A 17,268-nucleotide genomic window follows, 5' to 3' on the forward strand; every position below is an offset into this window, starting at 1 on the left:
TACATGAGTGTACTTCATTAAAGAGAATAAAAATTAGCAACAAAGACACATAAACATAGAGACCAGTTAGCGAGGCCCTGGTGAGAATGTGTATTCCCATGGAGGTTGTTGGCAGTCGCTGTGAGATGATTGCAAAGAGGTTGCAAACTAGTGGCTGAGTGGCAATAAAACTGCAATGGAAACTAGAAATTAAGTACCTTCGCTTTCAAAGTAAAAATGTGTCTTACCACTGCAACTGACACGTTTCAAGAGAAGCAACACTTTTTTTTTGCCAACTGTGGATGCAGGGATCTCTATTCCTGCATGACTGTTTCTTTATCAGTTGATTTTAAGGTAGCCATGTTAACCTGTGCAAGATTTTTTTTCAGTCTGATTAAAATTCACTGTAGATCTTCACTAAATAAGGTAATCGTTTTGACATTGACAGAATTATCTAACTTTTAAGAATTGGCGGAAGTTGATTTCTGATGTAAACAAACATCGCTTTCTGGGTTTTTTCTTTAGTGTCACCTTGCTGTGTGCCACAGATTTCAATTTCTCCCTTCTTACTTACTTTTGTGACTTCACGAGAAGGTTAACACATGCACCTCTAATGAGCCTTAAGACTCCTTTTACTCGACATCTAAAAATAGTTCTGGGTATTCTAATTTATTAGAATCAGGGGAATTTATTTGGGGCGATCGTGGCTCAAGAGTTGGGAGTTCGTCTTGTAATCGGAAGGTTGCCGGTTCGAGCCCCGGCTCCGACAGTCTCAGTAGTTGTGCCCTTGGGCAAGACACTTCACCCGTTGCCTACTGGTGGTGGTCAGAGGGCCCGGTGGCGCCAGTGTCTGGCAGCCTCGCCTCTGTCAGTGCGCCCCAGGGCAGCTGTGGCTACAATGTAGCTTGCCATCACCAGTGTGTGAATGTGTGGATGACTGAATATAGTGTAAAGCGTTTTGGGTTCCTTAAGGGACTAAGAACTATACAAATAAAAGGTTATAATGCATTTTTGTCCAATGCCAGAAACATGCATACCACAGCTTTAAATTCAGAGTTATAGATAAGGTAAGCAGACCAAAGTATAGAGTTAATACTGGAGGATTAGATGGAGGGTGTGTTTAACATGTTGTCCTTTGAGCAGCCAAAGTACGATGGAAAACGCTGTTGGAGATGAGTGTTGGTGAAATTTCCGTAGTGGGCTTAGTGTGTTTCAGACTGGGAGGCCTGTGGATCACAATAATACGGCCCAACATTTACTGTCATCTAAAGCCAAACACACACACTCACACACACATACCTTTTCCACCTTGGAATCCCTTGCTCGTGTATCGGCAGCCAACGACCCATCACTCACTCACACACACTCACACACTCACACACACACTCACACTCGCATTCACTCACTCCTGGGAGCAAACCCTGGACTGTCAATATGTTTGGTCCTTCTTCAGATAGGAGACTAATCCAGAGGGAATGCTGCAAGCTGTGTCTCTCGCACACACACACTATTGCATGTATACACACATCTTGTCCACTTTTGAATCTCTTGCCTTCATACCAGCAGCCAGTAGCTCCAGCCATTGGCTTTGTGACACACACACACACACACACAAAGCTTGAGGGATTGTCATATTTCCATGCTCTTCCTGCTGTTCTCTTTGCCTTTCATCTGTAAGCATTTTTTGCCTTGTCGTCCGTGATCCTCATTACAGCCCGACTAATCTGTAAATTCTCTTTCTCTGTACTTATTATGCTGTAAACACCTTGTTAACCTTAAACAAGTATAGCAAATACTATCTGTGGGATTTCAGCACGGATAACTGATGTGTTAGTTGTGACAGATAAGATATGATACCTGCCAGTATTAATTTGAACAGTGCCAATATGTGAAGGAGAATGTGTGTTTTTAGACTGGCAGGCAACTCAAAGAGAAGCTTTAGAGATAATAAAAATAGATGATTTATTATATGATATTTAGACTAATAATTTACTGACTTCATATCATTTTTTTATATTTTATATTTTTGTTGACTAATTTAAGCCAAAGTTTTAATAGCTTAGAAAAAATGCGCAAGCTACTTGTTTAATCCTTCTAACGGTCCTGTGGAACCATTCATCCTCTTTCCTGGACATGTTCACTTCCTAGAGAGAAGGTTCAAAATAATTTGGCCTGAAATAGGATTTGGTATTAACAAGCAACCTCATTATGGCTTTGTGAAATACAAGACGTGCCAGTGACAGATGTTTGATAACTGATACAGATGGATTTTGCTAAAAATGAATGTGTGTATGAATTTAACCCAGACCGGTGAATTAACATCAATGTTTTTTCTCCTCTGTCCCTCAGTACCCCAATAAGAGTGTAGCGCTGGTGGCGTCAGACATCCTGCACCTTCTGATCAGTTACGTTGATCATCTGCAGAAATTCCCACCCGACACTCCAAAGAAGATCGTAGAGGTGAGACATAAAATACAGAGAACATTTGAGCAACATTAATATTTTAATATTTCTGAATATTGGTTAAGACCGCTATTGCTTTGCTATAACATCGTAATGACTGAAGTCATGCTGTGTAAAGCCAAGGCCTCACAGTGCTGGTAGACATTAACAAATTTTTTATAGAGGTTTTAAAAACTGTGGCTGAGGGATTTATGCTCATTTTAATCTTACTCTCTTCTTTCAGATTTTGATTGCCACCATCACATACTTGCTGCCTACTACTGAGTCTTCACCTCATGAACTGGATAAAAGGGTAAGCTGCTCACATTCACTTAACAACACTTTTTTAAAAACTCGCTGGATTGTTAGTTTTTAAAAATTGTACTTGTGTGTTGCAGCTGGTAGTTTCCCTCCTGTTGTGTCTGTTGGATTGGGTGATGGCACTGCCTCCAAAGACTCTTCTTCAGCCTGTGCAAACACGAAGCCCCCCAGAGAGGGACCAGCCTACCAAAACGCTCCTCAGCTGTATTTATAAGGTATATGCTTGTGTTTATATTCACTGTCATATGCAGTAGCGGTTTTAGATACGGGCGACACGGTGGGGGGGCGGCATCACGGGCCTCTGCAAAAAAAAATTAAAATAAAAATAAAATGCTCGTACTCATGCTGCTCCAACGTCAGCCAGCGCATATTGGGAATGGTACAGGCACCGATCGGTTTTCTATCGCCCATTTGCTGGGAGTAAGGACACCCTTCGTTTGCGAGGTGCGCCTGCTGCTTGCGGCGCAGAGAGGAGAGGGCGGGGGATTTTCTGACCGGCTGGAGCAGCATCTAATAACCAACTCGCAAAGTAAACAAAATAAAAACAAACCAACAAACACGAAAACACCAGACATCATGATACAGACTTATAATTTGCTCGGTGCACCTTCTCGCTGCTGAAGTCGAAGTAAACTTTATTGTCATCTCCGCTACATACAGTCCAGTACATAGAGAGACGAAACGACGAGGCTCCAGTTACAGCAGTGCAAGTAAACAAACAATATATATAAGAAGAGTAAGAAAATAAATATACACTTTAGGACTGGGGGTAAAGGGATCAATAACAATTTAAAATTTACAAATAGGCTAGGACCGCCACTGCATATATGTCAGTATTAGGCCAGTTTGGCTCAACTGGAGCTGTAAACGATACACAAATGAATCCACTCATCTGCTTTTTTCTTTTAAAAATGTGTCCAGGTATTACATGGCTGTGTGTATGGGGCACAGTCTTTCAGCAATCCCAAGTATTTCCCACTGCAACTGTCGGACCTGTTGAGTCCAGACTACGACCCGTTCTTGCCTTTAGAGAACCTCCGAGAACCAGAACCGCTACACAGTCCGGACTCTGAGCGATCCAGCAAACTGCAGCCAGTCACCGAAGGTAATGCATCAAGCAGTGGAAATGCACTGCTCCGCGGTTAACACCTATTACGTTTCTGTTTTTTCCTCTTGTCGCTTTAATAATCCATGCAATGTGGTGCGTTGGTCCAGATGCATATAGAAAATCTTTACACTATGACACCAAGGTCTCTGCAAAACTTTTGGTTTAGTCTTTACATGTGTACACACCTGTCTGCATCTGTGTCGGAGTATATATCATCTCCTGCTGTGGTTCACTAGGACTCTGTCTAGTTTAATGACTGGAGTAGCCCGAAAGGCCATGCTTCTCTCCTCCTGTCTTCTCTCGTCTAACCACTAATCTTCACTTACACAATTCCGTTTTTTATTCTTTTAATATCCTAAGACTATTTTCTGCTAATGTTCCTCTCACTTCTATTACATTCTGCTGGCTTCATTTATCATTTATTTTTGCTTCCCTTTGCCTTGTCTGCCTCTTTTAGAGCACCCTACGAGGTTCAGGGAGTCATTGAAAATCTGGTCAATACATATCTGTACTCTGTGCACAGCCTGTCAATAAGGAGTTGCCGTAAAGCGTGCGCGCGTGTGTGTTTCACAGTGTGTGTGTAATGATGTTGATTAACCAGGATCGGCTGGCAGCACAATGTGTGATGGCATTGGCTTCTTCTCAGCATGGTGCAAACTATGTACGAGCTGAAAGTGTGCTTGTACTTTCTCCTAGTTTCTACAGTGATTCCTTAAGTTAACTTGTAAACTAAAGAACAAGTCAGAGTACCCTTCACACTTTTTCTGTCACTGTGAAACTCCAGGTTTAACACTTTTGTTGTTTATTTTATCGGTGGATGCTACTCGCCTCTCTGCAGTAACACTCCAGTCCAATCAGCCCTACAGAAGGCTGCAATGCAGAAGAATTACTTTGCTAAACCTCTGCTAAAAGATAATGAGAGAAAATTAGTTTATTTTTATTCAATCAGCGCACATTAATCAGAGAGTAAACAGTAGATATAAAGCCTGCTGTGTGTGTAATGAATAGAGACTGAAGAGGGTCAGCCAAAGGCAACACTCTCTGCAAAGTGATTAAAGTTTATTTATATAGTGCTTTTCACAGACAAGCCCCAAAAATGCTTAAAACACAATTGATATGAAAATAGAATTAAAATAAACATAAATAACAAAACAATTTCAGCAGAAGGCCTGAAAAAATGTTTTGTTTTAAAGACTCTACAGAGTCAGCTTAACAGAGCTGGAGTGGCAAACTGATCCAGAGCCCTGCTGCCACAGCCTGAAAGCCTCTGTGCCCCTCTAGTCTTCAGTCTTGTATGAGGAACAGAAACAAGCATGAACTCTTCTAAACATCAATAAAATCTATCTTTTGACAACCAAAAGCTAAATATATATTTTTATATTTATATCAGCACCGATCCATAATTAACCCTTATAACAGAAATATATCTTTAAGCTTTTTGTACATCATCTGGGATGGACTTTGTTCTTGCTTTAATATTTTATTTTATTTTCTTATTTTAAAATGAGCTAAATTTTTGTATATATATTTTATATTATATTCTCTAAAGAACATTGGATCAGTGTTCTCACAGTAAACAGCCTTACTTGTTTCTCATTTTAAGTAATAAAACTATTCAATGTATTGTTGTCTTAATGGTTCATCTCTAAATGTATTAAAGTGTAACAGCAATGAATTATATTTGTATTAATGGTATATGCATTGACTTACATTTAATAGAATTTCTAATTACTAATACTCAGTGTGTTGTTTCTGCGATGATACCAAGCAGTTTCTTTATGATTTCCAAAAACCATAAATATAATTCGGCATTGCTATTGCTTAACCCCCCCCCACCCCACCTGCTGCAGCTTCCCTTTAAATTTTCTCCAGAGCAATAACACCTTTGTCTTACAGTTTACTTTCTAAATCCTGACAGTCCAATCCCTTATTTTTATTTTTCATTATAGGTGATGAAATGACGATCTGCTACCTCCTTACTATATCTTTTATCATCTGTATTCTCTCTGCAGTTCGTAGCCGTATTCAGCATGGCCTCGTCTCCATTGCAGCCAGAACAGTTATTACCCACCTGGTAAACCATCTGGGACATTATCCCATGTCCGGAGGCCCCGCTACTCTGTCCAGTCAGGTACTGTTACTTTGAGTTTGGTGGGTTAACTAAGTTATGTTAAAGGGAGGTGACTCTGCGAAATGTTGAAAGCTGTTGTTATTTTGCTGCTGTAGTAAATATAACGTCATGTTTTGCAGGTGTGTGAAAACCAGGACAACCCGTTCTGTGAGAGTGCAGATCTTGGGCCAGAACTTTTCCATTCACCAAACCTGCAGTTCCTGGTTCTGAATGGATCCACGCTGCTGTCTGTGCTTCAGGTAAATCTTCATAAATGTTCCACTTGCTTCTAAGTGTATTTGTCAGGGTTAAACGTACATGAATTTATTACTTGAATAATTACTTTTACACCTGGAATACAAATGATGACTACTGCATTTATTATATTATTAACACATTAGTGGGGAAACAATCTTTAAATAATATAAAATATTTATTTTGTGATTTCTTTACTATTTTATTTTATTTTTTGCTTCTTCTGCCGCTATTTCCCAGATCCGATCAGAGTCCGGTGTGCCAGGAGGCGGAATGACGGCTGGTTTGTCCTCTGCTCCCGCTTGTGTTCGCGTCATCATCCGAGATGTAGCTGGAAAACACTCGTGGGACTCCGCCGTCCTCTATGGGCCTCCGCCATGTTCTCCTAACAGTCCAGCGCACACACTTTTAACACACACGCAGTCACCTCACACTACAAATCTTCATTTACGCACCCCACCAGGAGGTCTGCTGAAAAAGATGGGAGCGAAAAGAGAAGATGGCGAAGAGGACGGGCAAGAGGAGAGGGGGGCAGAGGAGGGAGTGAGAACGGATGGTGACAGGCAGGAGTATCAGGGAGAGGGAGAGGAGGAAGCAGAGGAGAGGAAAGCAAGTGAGGGGGAGAAAGAAGATCAGAGAGATGGTGGAGGTGGATTTGAAAGGGAAGAAGAAGAGGAGGAGGAGGAGAAAGATGAACATCGAATGGATAGTGAGACAGATCCAGCAAAGTCGAGTTTAGAGCAGCATCTGGCTCCGCCATTGGCTAAACGCGTGTGTCGGGAGGCGGTGCCAGCGTGGGACTCACTGAGAGAAGGAGATGATGCACTGGATGAAATGCTGCAGTATCTGGGATACTCGAGTCCTGAGTGTCTGCAGAGAGCTGGTATTTTCTTTAATCTGAACTCTACAGCTGTTCAGCACATTCCTAAGTAGCAACTCTGATTCCTGATTGGTTCCCACAGGTATGCCGCTCAACATCCCAGCACCTCCTCCAGTGTGTGTTTCAGAGAAGCAGGAGAACGATGTGATCAATGCCATCCTGAAACAAAGTGCTGCTGAGAGAGACTTCGTCCTTCATGTGCGTGCTGCCTATGTTCACATCAATAGCAATCATTAAACTCCCTTTAGTTATTGGACCTTCACACATGCAGTACAGCATGTGTTTCCCTATGTGGGGATTTATTACAGTTCTATCGTCAGACTTGTTTTAAGAGTTATTGTTTGTTTTGTTTTTTTCAGCCATTGCTAATATATGTCATGATTTTTCTGTTAAAATAAGTCAACGTGTCTATTGTAGAAAAAGCTTTGTTGTCCCTACTGCACAGAATCAAAGGAACATGCCTCCTAAACACAGAGAAGCTAACTCATAATACCAAAACTGTTGTTTATTTTATCAGTGAATCCAGCATTTCTGAAGGAAAAAAGTTCATCTACACTCACTGGTAAATTTGCTAGTTACACCTTGCTAATGCCACAGAGGGCTCCCCAATTTTGCATTTAGAGCAACCCTAATTCTTCATGGCATAGATTCAACAAGGTGCTGGAATCATTCTTCAAAGATTTTTTTTCCATGTTAACATGATGGCATCACCCAGGTGTGTCAGCTGCACATCCTGTGATGTGAGTCTCCTGTTCCATTGCATCCCAATGCTTCTCTTTTGGTTTGAGAGCTGATGACTGTGAAGGCTATTTGAGTACACTGACTCTTTGTCATGTTCCAAAAAAAAAAAAAACTTATTTGAGGTGATATGAGGTTTCTGACATGATATGTTATCCTTCTGGAGATGGGTACACTGTAGTCATATAGAGATGGGCATGTCAGCCTGTCAGTAATACTCAGATCGGCTGTGGCATTTAAATGATGTTCAGTTGGTATTTATGGGCCCAAAGAAATCTTATGCCACACACCATTACACCAGCAGCCTGACCAGTGATAAAAAAAAAACAGAATAGCCTTCACGTTTACACCAAATCCTGGATCTACCATTGTTATGTCACAGCAGAAATTGAGACTCATCAAACCAGAAAATGTTTCTCTAATCTTTTGTTATACAGCTTTGTGGTATTGTGGTATCATTTTCCTGTTCTTAGCTGACAGGAGTGTCTCTCAGTGTGGTCTTCTAGTTATGGGTGTCTGAGAAAATCCCAGCAGATCAGCACTTTCTGAAATATCCAGACCATCTGACACCAACAACCACTTAAATCACCTTTGCTCTGAATTATGATGCTCAGTTTGAGCTTCAGCAGGTCATATGACCATGTTTATGCCTGAATGCACCGAGTTGCAGCCATGGGATTGTTGATTAGGTATTTGTATTAACAAGCAGCTGAACAGGTGTACCTAACAAAGTGGCCAGTGAGTGTATTAAAATTGATTTTACATCATTCTGATTTGAAAATAATCTGAGAAAAACACTTGGTTTAGTGTAGCGTGATTAAAAGCACCACCATTATGTTTGTTGTCATAAGCCTCAGTGGTGGCTGGCGCTCATTGTTGTATTTTCCATGTTTTATTAAATTTTTTGGTTTTTGTGCATTAAAATGAAGCGATCGAATGTTTCAGAGAGGTGAGGAGCTGAACATGAGAGCCGTGCATCAGACTGAACCAGAGACTCAGACGCCACAGTCGGCCTTCTATTACTGCAGACTACTGATCAACATACTGGGGCTCAACTCCTGGGAGAAGAGGTAAGATCGAGCACTGCACGCTGTGACAATCCGAAATTAAACTGGAATTTTGGGTTAATGATATTTATGTTCGCTTTTTATCAACAGTATTTGTGCCACTTCTAAACTTTATGTTAATGATCACTTTAAAAGGGATTATTAAGGCTGTGTAATGTACCTCTGTTTTTAAGATGAGTTGTGGTCCACAGGGTAATATCTAAATGTTCAGTTAAAATTCAAATACAAAAGAAAACCTGGATAATCCTCATTTCTAAAATATAAAATGGCCCAAATTTAAAACGGACCTAATGTTTTAAACATTATGACCCAAAATAAGCAGCATAAACTTGTTTGGAAAGTATTTACAGAGGTTAGAGTCAGGAGATAATTTCCCAATGACTTCTTTAGGACCAGAAGTATTTTTGCAGCCACGGCTATCGCCCCCTGGAGACGATTAAAAAGAATGCAGGCTTCAGGAACTTCTCATTAGCTTATTTTCAGCCTGCCTTGTTAAAGACTTTTAAAACTGTCATTTTAACATCAGAGTTAATGTGGATTAAATGGCCAGTAGGGAAACTGCAGTTTTTAGCTTTGTGTTTTAATCCTGGTTGAAACACAACAGTCACAGCACACAGTAGTCGCATTAAAATTCTACTACAGTAAAAATATTTGTCAGTGTATGGTGGTGACTTTGAAAAGAGGTGATTTCTTTTATCGTTTCTACAACGCAGCGGACTTTACCAACTGTTGCTAGATGTGTAAGTGCAACATAGTTATTATATGGTACCGTCACAAAGGCTTTACTAAAAAATATAACACACAATCACACTATATTGATATAAACAACCTTGTTGCATCCCGTATCTCATGAAAATATATCTATAGCCCTTAGATAATGTTACTCCAAATGAGTTTTAGTTTTTAACATGGATATTTTTTTTACTCTCTAGTTTAATTTTATGAATATATTATTCTTTCCATTAAGACACGATGGTTTATTCTGTCATTTAAAAGCCATAAAACATCATTTTTGTACAAGCTATACTAACTAAGAGGCTGTTTTCGATCTGGAGTGTCTCTTTGAGCAAAGCATATTCTTGCTTAATGCAAATGAAACAAAAAAAGATTCAAATTCAACAGAGTGCCCTTTTTTTTTTTTCTTTTTTCATTACACTTCACATTTTGCCATTCATAATGCACAGCATTTCATCTTCTCAGTGACTCTGGGCTAAAATACACAATGTCGGGGTATCACTTTAAAAGTGCCCAGCCATCTAATGGACCCTCATCGCTCTTTATACTTTATCCAGGGAATTACACTTTCTGCATTCAGCCTGCACAATAGACTTCTTAACACACTGTGCTTGTGTGTGAGTGTGTGTGTATAAAGAGTGTGTGATAATGAGTATAGTGCTCTATTGATCAAATTCAACCCATTTGGAGTTAGAATAAAAGAAGAGGAGAGAATGATCGAGCGTGAAGTGGCAAATCGAAAACAGGATGAAATGAGGCACATGTAAATGTAGACAGTAAATTTTAAAAAAAATGACATGGTGCCAGAAAAGGTGAGTGGATTTGGAAGGTAAAAATGAGAAATTTGGATGTTGGAGAAAAGGGAGAATAGACGGACAAGGATGAAAGAAAAGAAGAGATTGTCTAATCATGTGTTATTGTCTCTCCAGGTATTCATATGGGGCATTACAGATACTAAGATACTGACAGTCACCTACGTGCGTGCATGTGTGTGTCCCCTTTTATGCTTTTCCCTATAATCCAGGGTGTAAATGGAGTCTTTGAGAGCAGAGAATGAGGCCATTACCAAGTATCAGTTTAATAAAGACCAAATTGCTGTCCCCCTCTCGTTCTCTCTCTCTCTTTATCTCCTGCTCTTTCTATCCCGTTTTTCCCCTTTCTCTAAGAGTGAAAAGAGTGACGTGTCATTATCAGTCCACTCCAAGCTTCACCGCTCGAGTCTAGGTTTTATATCAGCGGTGCAGAGGTTGGGGGCTGGTCGCTGGGACACTTTGAACGGCCTCAGGGCAAGTTAGTCTGCATGAAAGGCTTTTGTTTTCATTAATAATAATGTCCCTTTTCTTTTATGTTTGGACCCTGAAAGTGGCGTCGACATAAACTGCAGGCCCTGTGATGTGTGGCTGCATTTGCTCATTTATATTAAAACCCAGTAATCTGTATTTGTAAGGCCAGAGTTGAGGCAGCAGCTTCAGAAACCCAGCACCTCCCCTGCCTCTTACACACATTTTGTTTTATATTGAGAACAAAACATAGTAAAAATTGGACTGCAAATACCCCCTGAAGCCATTTTAGACAGACCTACAGGAAAACCAACATGCTATCCTTGAAAAAATAGTTGCTTCACAAGTCCATCTTCACCTAACTGATAATAACCTTTATGAACAGTTCCAGTCTGGCTTTCGTCCTCTACATAGCACTGAAACTGCTCTTATAAAAATAACAAACGACCTTCTTATAGCAGCTGATTCTGGTCTCCTCTCCATCCTTATCCTTCTTGATCTGAGTGCAGCTTTTGACACCATCTCTCATCCCATTCTCCTTAGCAGATTAGCTTCTATTGGTCTCTCTCACACTCCACTAGCCTGGTTTAAATCATACCTATCTGACCGCACTCAGTTCATTCAATTAAAATCCTTCACTTCTCAGCTTTCTCCTTTATCCACTGGGGTGCCCCAGGGATCTGTCCTCGGGCCCCTTCTTTTCATCATCTACCTTCTTCCACTCGGACATATTTTTCGTAAATATAATATTCAGTTCCACTGCTACGCCGATGACACCCAGCTCTATCTCTCTACCAAACCTGACTCTACTCTTCCTCCACCCTCCCTCATCCTCTGTCTAGCTGAACTTAATTCTTGGTTCTCCTCCAACTTTCTTAAACTCAACAGCAATAAATCGGAACTTCTTCTGGTTGGCACTAAACGACTGCTATCCAGAATTAACAATTTCTCTCTCACCATCAATAACTCGCTGGTCCCTATCTCTCCCTCTGTGAAAAGCTTGGGTGTCATTCTCGATAGCACATTATCCTTTAACTCACATATCAATAATATTACACGTGCAGCATATTTCCAACTCCGTAACATTAATCGCCTCCGCCCCTTCCTCACACCTCACGCCACTGCCATTCTCATCCATAATCTTGTTATCTCTAGAATTGACTACTGCAACTCATTATTATTTGGCCTCACACAAAAATCTATCAACAAGCTCCAACGTGTCCAGAACTCTGCTGCCCGTATTATTACTAGGACTTCTTCTACCCACCACATCTCCCCAATCCTGAAGCAACTTCACTGGCTCCCGGTCAAATTTCGCATCCATTTTAAAATAATTCTGTATACATTCAAGGCTATTCATTCTCTCTCTCCACCGTACCTCTCTGACTTATTACAGATGAAGCTCCCATCCCGCTGCCTCAGATCTTCATCTTCTCTTTCTCTCTCTGTTCCCTCTGCTCGTCTGATCACAATGGGAGGGAGGGCCTTTAGCTGCTCTGCCCCTCGACTTTGGAATTCCCTACCCCCGGACCTCAGAAATATTAGTTCATTCTCTCTTTTTAAGTCCACCCTCAAAACTCATCTGTTTAAAATTGCCTATTCTTAAATTTCTGTATGTTTTAACTTTTATCTTCTATTTTTACCATTGTGTATATTTCCAGTTTTTATCTGTTGTACAGTGTCCTTGGGTGCTTTGAAAGGCGCTATTTAAATAAAATGTATTATTATTATTATTATTATTATGTGATTGTGTTTAGTAGTAGCAATTACTGGACAACCACAGCTGTCAACAACAGCTGGTAACCCCCAGCCCACGTTAAAATGATTTAGAGGACCCAAACAGATTAGCCACAAGGGACTGAATGTTAAAATCCTTCTTTAAAATCTGGGTTGTGGTAATTTATGGGTGATCTGTCAGTGTGCGTCTTCCTCAGTCTCCACTCCTCCTCTCTATAGTCTTGTATTAAAATGAGGTTTTTTTTCCTCAAGCGCTGAGTTTGTGGATCTAGAAGAAGCATGTTATAGGGTGTCAATAGAAGAACTGTGGTACTGCATGGGGAAGTCAAAAGTGACAGATGTGAGGCTAGTGCAGGACATTTACTGCATAGTTAAAGGCTAAAAGGTCCATTCAGAGGCAAGAAGTGATCAGGGACTATGTTTAAAGATACCTATAATTCCTAAATAGATCATGCAGTGCAACAGGTAATATTGTTAAACTCCTTGAATTAAAGCTAAAAGTCTCCATTTCAGTCTCACCTTGATTGTTTGATTATTATTATTTTTAAATCCCCTTCAATAGTATGATAGTATGGTCCAAAATGAGGGGGAAAAACAACATTGTCATGCTTTAAACCCTTGTGGACTTTAAACAGCACTTCTTATTTTGCCATTGTGTGAGGGTGACAGCCGGGCAGTGATCAGGCAGTTCAATCTTAATGATGATTAATGGTTCCTGACTTGTGCACTTCTGTCTTACAGGAGTAGTTTTCACTTGCTGAGGAAGAATGAGAAATTACTGAGAGAGCTGAAGAACCTGGATTCACGGCAGTGGTGAGGAGCCTGGAAAAAATCCATCTTTTCTGTTCATTCAGCTTTTTGTCGGATCATACTTTGAACTGGTTTGGTGTTGCAGCTTTAATAGGTTCTCATCTGTTTTGTTTTGTTTTTTCTTCATTCTCTTCCAGCCGTGAAACCCATAAAATTGCAGTATTTTACGTGGCTGAAGGCCAAGAGGACAAACACTCCATACTGACTAACACAGCTGGCAGCCAGGCATATGAGGACTTTGTTTCTGGACTGGGGTGGGAGGTGAGAACACATTTATACATATATTACTTATCATTATTATGGATTTAGCATTATCAGGACCATTTCAAAGTAATGAAAACCTAAACAGTCACCTGTATGTTTTATTCTTTTTAGCAGTGTGTGATGAAGCAAAACACATAATTAATGCAATAACAGTAATATTTCAGCCTATGAAACCAAATACTGTGAATTCTGCTTAAGTCATCTTTAGTGAATACATGTACTCTAAGGTTTAATATGATCAGCTTTGGCACACAGCTGTGGCCCACCTTGTTCAAACCTTCTGTTTGTGAATGGCAGCCAATCAGGAGGATGCCAGGAGGAAAATTCACATTTTAATTAGGCAAAATAAGTTAAAACAGTTTGCAGATACTCATATGCTATGCCTCAGAGCTTGGATTGTTTTTCACTGGTGATTGTTGATAAAAATTGTGGGGGCTTAGAAGGGCGTGAACCACTGGCTTAAAGGGGAAGGAGCTAAAGTGGCTCGTTTCAGACAGAGGTGGAACATTAAGCCGAAGTAAAAGATAAATAGTTATATTTTGAACTAGAATCCATGCAGTGCTATTCCAGCAGAGTTCAAGAATTAAAATCTGGAGAAAGGAAGTTTGAAATTTGGGAAATTAGCTGGTTATTTAGGATCATTTACTGCTACTGACAAAAACTTGTTTTCTTTATAATATGTTAGCACTTTGATTAGATGTTTAGGGACAAGAATATAGCGTGAACACAATCCACAGCATTTATAGCCTTACATAATATGAAATAAGCTAACTGAACGCAGAGGTTATATTTTGCTAAATGGACCTCGCTTGATATTGTTTGTGTGCTTGGGCCATTTAGGTGGACCTGCCCACTCACTGTGGTTTCATGGGAGGCCTTCAGAGAAATCGCAGCACAGGCCAGACCACTCCTTACTACGCCACTTCCACTACTGAGGTCATCTACCACGTCTCCACTCGCATGCCCCACGACCAGGACCTTAACCTCACCAAGAAGGTAACACACTCGACACAGTTTATCTAGACATGCAGATGGATGTATACAGGCTCTCTGTGAAGGGTGCTAGTTCCTCTTCGGTGTTTTTTGTTTTTTTGTTTCTTATAGAGTGTTAATAGTGCTCCCCACTGTAGCAGTAGTAAATTTATAACCAGTCGCAATTAAGTATGAAATATGTGTCATTAGCAGCACTTTATTTGCTGTTTTGGGCAACACAAAAAACCACTGTGACATTTCAAAAATTGTCAAAATTGCTTGATAGATGGATGGAAACATCTCCCAGACTACATCTGACTGTGTTTTATGTGCTGTGGAAAAGAGTAATTAGTAATAATGAGCATGCTTATTGTTCTAATTTCACTTCTTTTATGTAGTGAGGGGACAAGAACTCCTTAGTCCTTCTTTTCGTCCACCCACACCTCTTTGATGAGCATAGGTACACACTCACACCACTCTGATGTCAGTGCTTCTACCCCACACCAATGCATTCAATAATTCCTCGGAGCAATCACGCCTGTATTTGTGCAGTGTGGCGCGTGGGGTTGTATCAGCCTCTAGGCAGCCAGGTTTATTGTGCGTGTGTGCGGTTGTGTGTGTGTGTGTCTGTGTACACACCTGTCATCCCCCAGGCACTGGGCGCTCTGCACATGGCCATAATGTCCCCATAATCAGATCATACTTCCTGCTTCTCGGCCTATCACGTCGCTTCAGGCTCCTGATTGGATTATCACCGCCTGGTCCGACACCATCAGTCTCCCTGATCAGCTGATGGCCCCATCAAACACGCATAGTCACATACGGACACGCACACACGCCACTGTGAACCCGTTTAACGTGACACAAACACACATCCACGGCAGGTTTCATTCACATCCATCTGCCCAAATAACCGCACAGCCATACATTTGTGTTAATGCTGGACAAAGCGAGTGTACACAGGCTTACAGACACAGTTTGACAAACGTGTCCACAAACAGGTTAAACTGAGATTTATCATTGCCACCCACTGAAAATACAAACAGTGTTGTCCATCGCAGGACATTTTTCCAGGTCTACGTCGTGGTCTGTCTCATCTGTGCAAAACACGATTAAATGATTAAAGCTGCATTACACCAGGTGATCGTGGCATCAGAGATGACATCACTCTGAGCTTCGTCACTGAAACATTTTTAAAATAAAAGTACAGCTCAGAGAGGCATATCAGACACCAAGACTCCAGACTGCCTTAAACTGTGCCACCTAATTGTTCTGACACCCAAAAAATACGACTTGAGGCTCATAACTCTTTCTTAAAGTGCAGTAATGGAAAGAGCATCAGTTCCCAGTATTACTGATGACTGTGAGTATCCTGCAGACACAGGAGGGGGTTTAGATTTATTCAAGGCAAAACTTCACAGATATATCAACTTTATGCTTTTCCCATCAAGTTCTGTCAGGTTAATTAAGCCTATAACTCACTGTATTCAGGTAAATTCAAGTCAGTGCTGCATGTTGGCGAAATCACGTCCAAATGTGTTAAATAATGCTTACATTTAAAAAAAAAAAAAAAATTTAGTTGACCCCAAGCTTGTATACGAGCTGAGGATCAAGCGATGAACTCCAGGGTCAATGCAAAAGTGCAAAAACCTGCAATTCCTCCAGTGGCCACTTGATGCTGGCTAAACAAGTGAGTCAGTTCACAAAGACTAAAATAACCCAGTTAATAACTAATATCCCCATCGAAACAACTGTACTGTTGTAACTACGGAGCCCCGCAGGGGACATGGGAGAAAAAAAAATTAAGACGGACTTTTGCGGGATCTCGCAAAACTATCTCGGGATCTCGCAAAACTATCTCGGGATCTCGCAAAACTATCTCGGGATCTCGCAAAACTATCTCGGGATCTCGCAAAACTATCTCGGGATCTCGCAAAACTATCTCGGGATCTCGCAAAACTATCTCGGGATCTCGCAAAACTATCTCGGGATCTCGCAAAACTATCTCGGGATCTCGCAAAACTATCTCGGGATCTCGCAAAACTATCTCGGGATCTCGCAAAACTATCTCGGGATCTCGCAAAACTATCTCGGGATCTCGCAAAACTATCTCGGGATCTCGCAAAACTATCTCGGGATCTCGCAAAACTATCTCGGGATCTCGCAAAAGTTTTAGACGCATTCTTCCCGTTAGCTCGAAGCTAACGGGAGGTCGAGACCCACTACAGCCGGGAGGAACATCGCTTTCCCGGCAAATCGTGCCTCGACCTCCCGGTCGGCTTCGAGCTGGCGTCCAAAGAATGCGGCTAAAAGTTTTGCGAGATCTCGCAAAACTTTTGCGAGATCTCGCAAAAGTCCGTCTTAATTTTTTTTTTCTCCCATGTCCCCTGCGGGGCTCCGTAGTAACTCATCTCTCTGATGGGCAGCAGGAAGCTGACAGTTGACTGTAAGGCCTCACCTTCACTAGTTCCAGTCTTTGAACTGGACTAGCTGATAAGTTATAGGCACTAATGTATGTAACGGGTAGTGTAACATAAATCCCACCATGTGTAAAATACAGTATGTGATGT

At 41.0% G+C, this 17,268-nt stretch overlaps 1 protein-coding gene across 8 annotated transcripts in view; it reads left to right on the forward strand.

Moving 5' to 3' along the window:
* The window catches only part of ralgapa1 (Ral GTPase activating protein catalytic subunit alpha 1), a 74,844-nt gene that overhangs the window by 31,369 nt on the left and 26,207 nt on the right, over window positions 1-17,268 (forward strand). For all 8 annotated transcript variants that reach the window (XM_085440569.1, XM_085440572.1, XM_085440573.1 and 5 more), the window contains 12 exons: window positions 2,329-2,439; window positions 2,666-2,734; window positions 2,820-2,957; window positions 3,664-3,847; window positions 5,863-5,981; window positions 6,101-6,220; window positions 6,456-7,098; window positions 7,178-7,293; window positions 8,779-8,903; window positions 13,394-13,465; window positions 13,600-13,723; window positions 14,567-14,722. In XM_085440569.1, coding sequence (XP_085296695.1) covers window positions 2,329-2,439; window positions 2,666-2,734; window positions 2,820-2,957; window positions 3,664-3,847; window positions 5,863-5,981; window positions 6,101-6,220; window positions 6,456-7,098; window positions 7,178-7,293; window positions 8,779-8,903; window positions 13,394-13,465; window positions 13,600-13,723; window positions 14,567-14,722 — 1,977 coding nt within the window. The remainder of the gene's footprint in view (window positions 1-2,328; window positions 2,440-2,665; window positions 2,735-2,819; window positions 2,958-3,663; window positions 3,848-5,862; window positions 5,982-6,100; window positions 6,221-6,455; window positions 7,099-7,177; window positions 7,294-8,778; window positions 8,904-13,393; window positions 13,466-13,599; window positions 13,724-14,566; window positions 14,723-17,268) is intronic.

The sequence above is a fragment of the Copadichromis virginalis genome, linkage group LG19 (assembly GCF_057382275.1).
Source record: "Copadichromis virginalis isolate Kocher_CV1m ecotype Utaka linkage group LG19, C_Virginalis_male_GT1.1, whole genome shotgun sequence".
NCBI classification, from domain to species: domain Eukaryota; kingdom Metazoa; phylum Chordata; class Actinopteri; order Cichliformes; family Cichlidae; genus Copadichromis; species Copadichromis virginalis.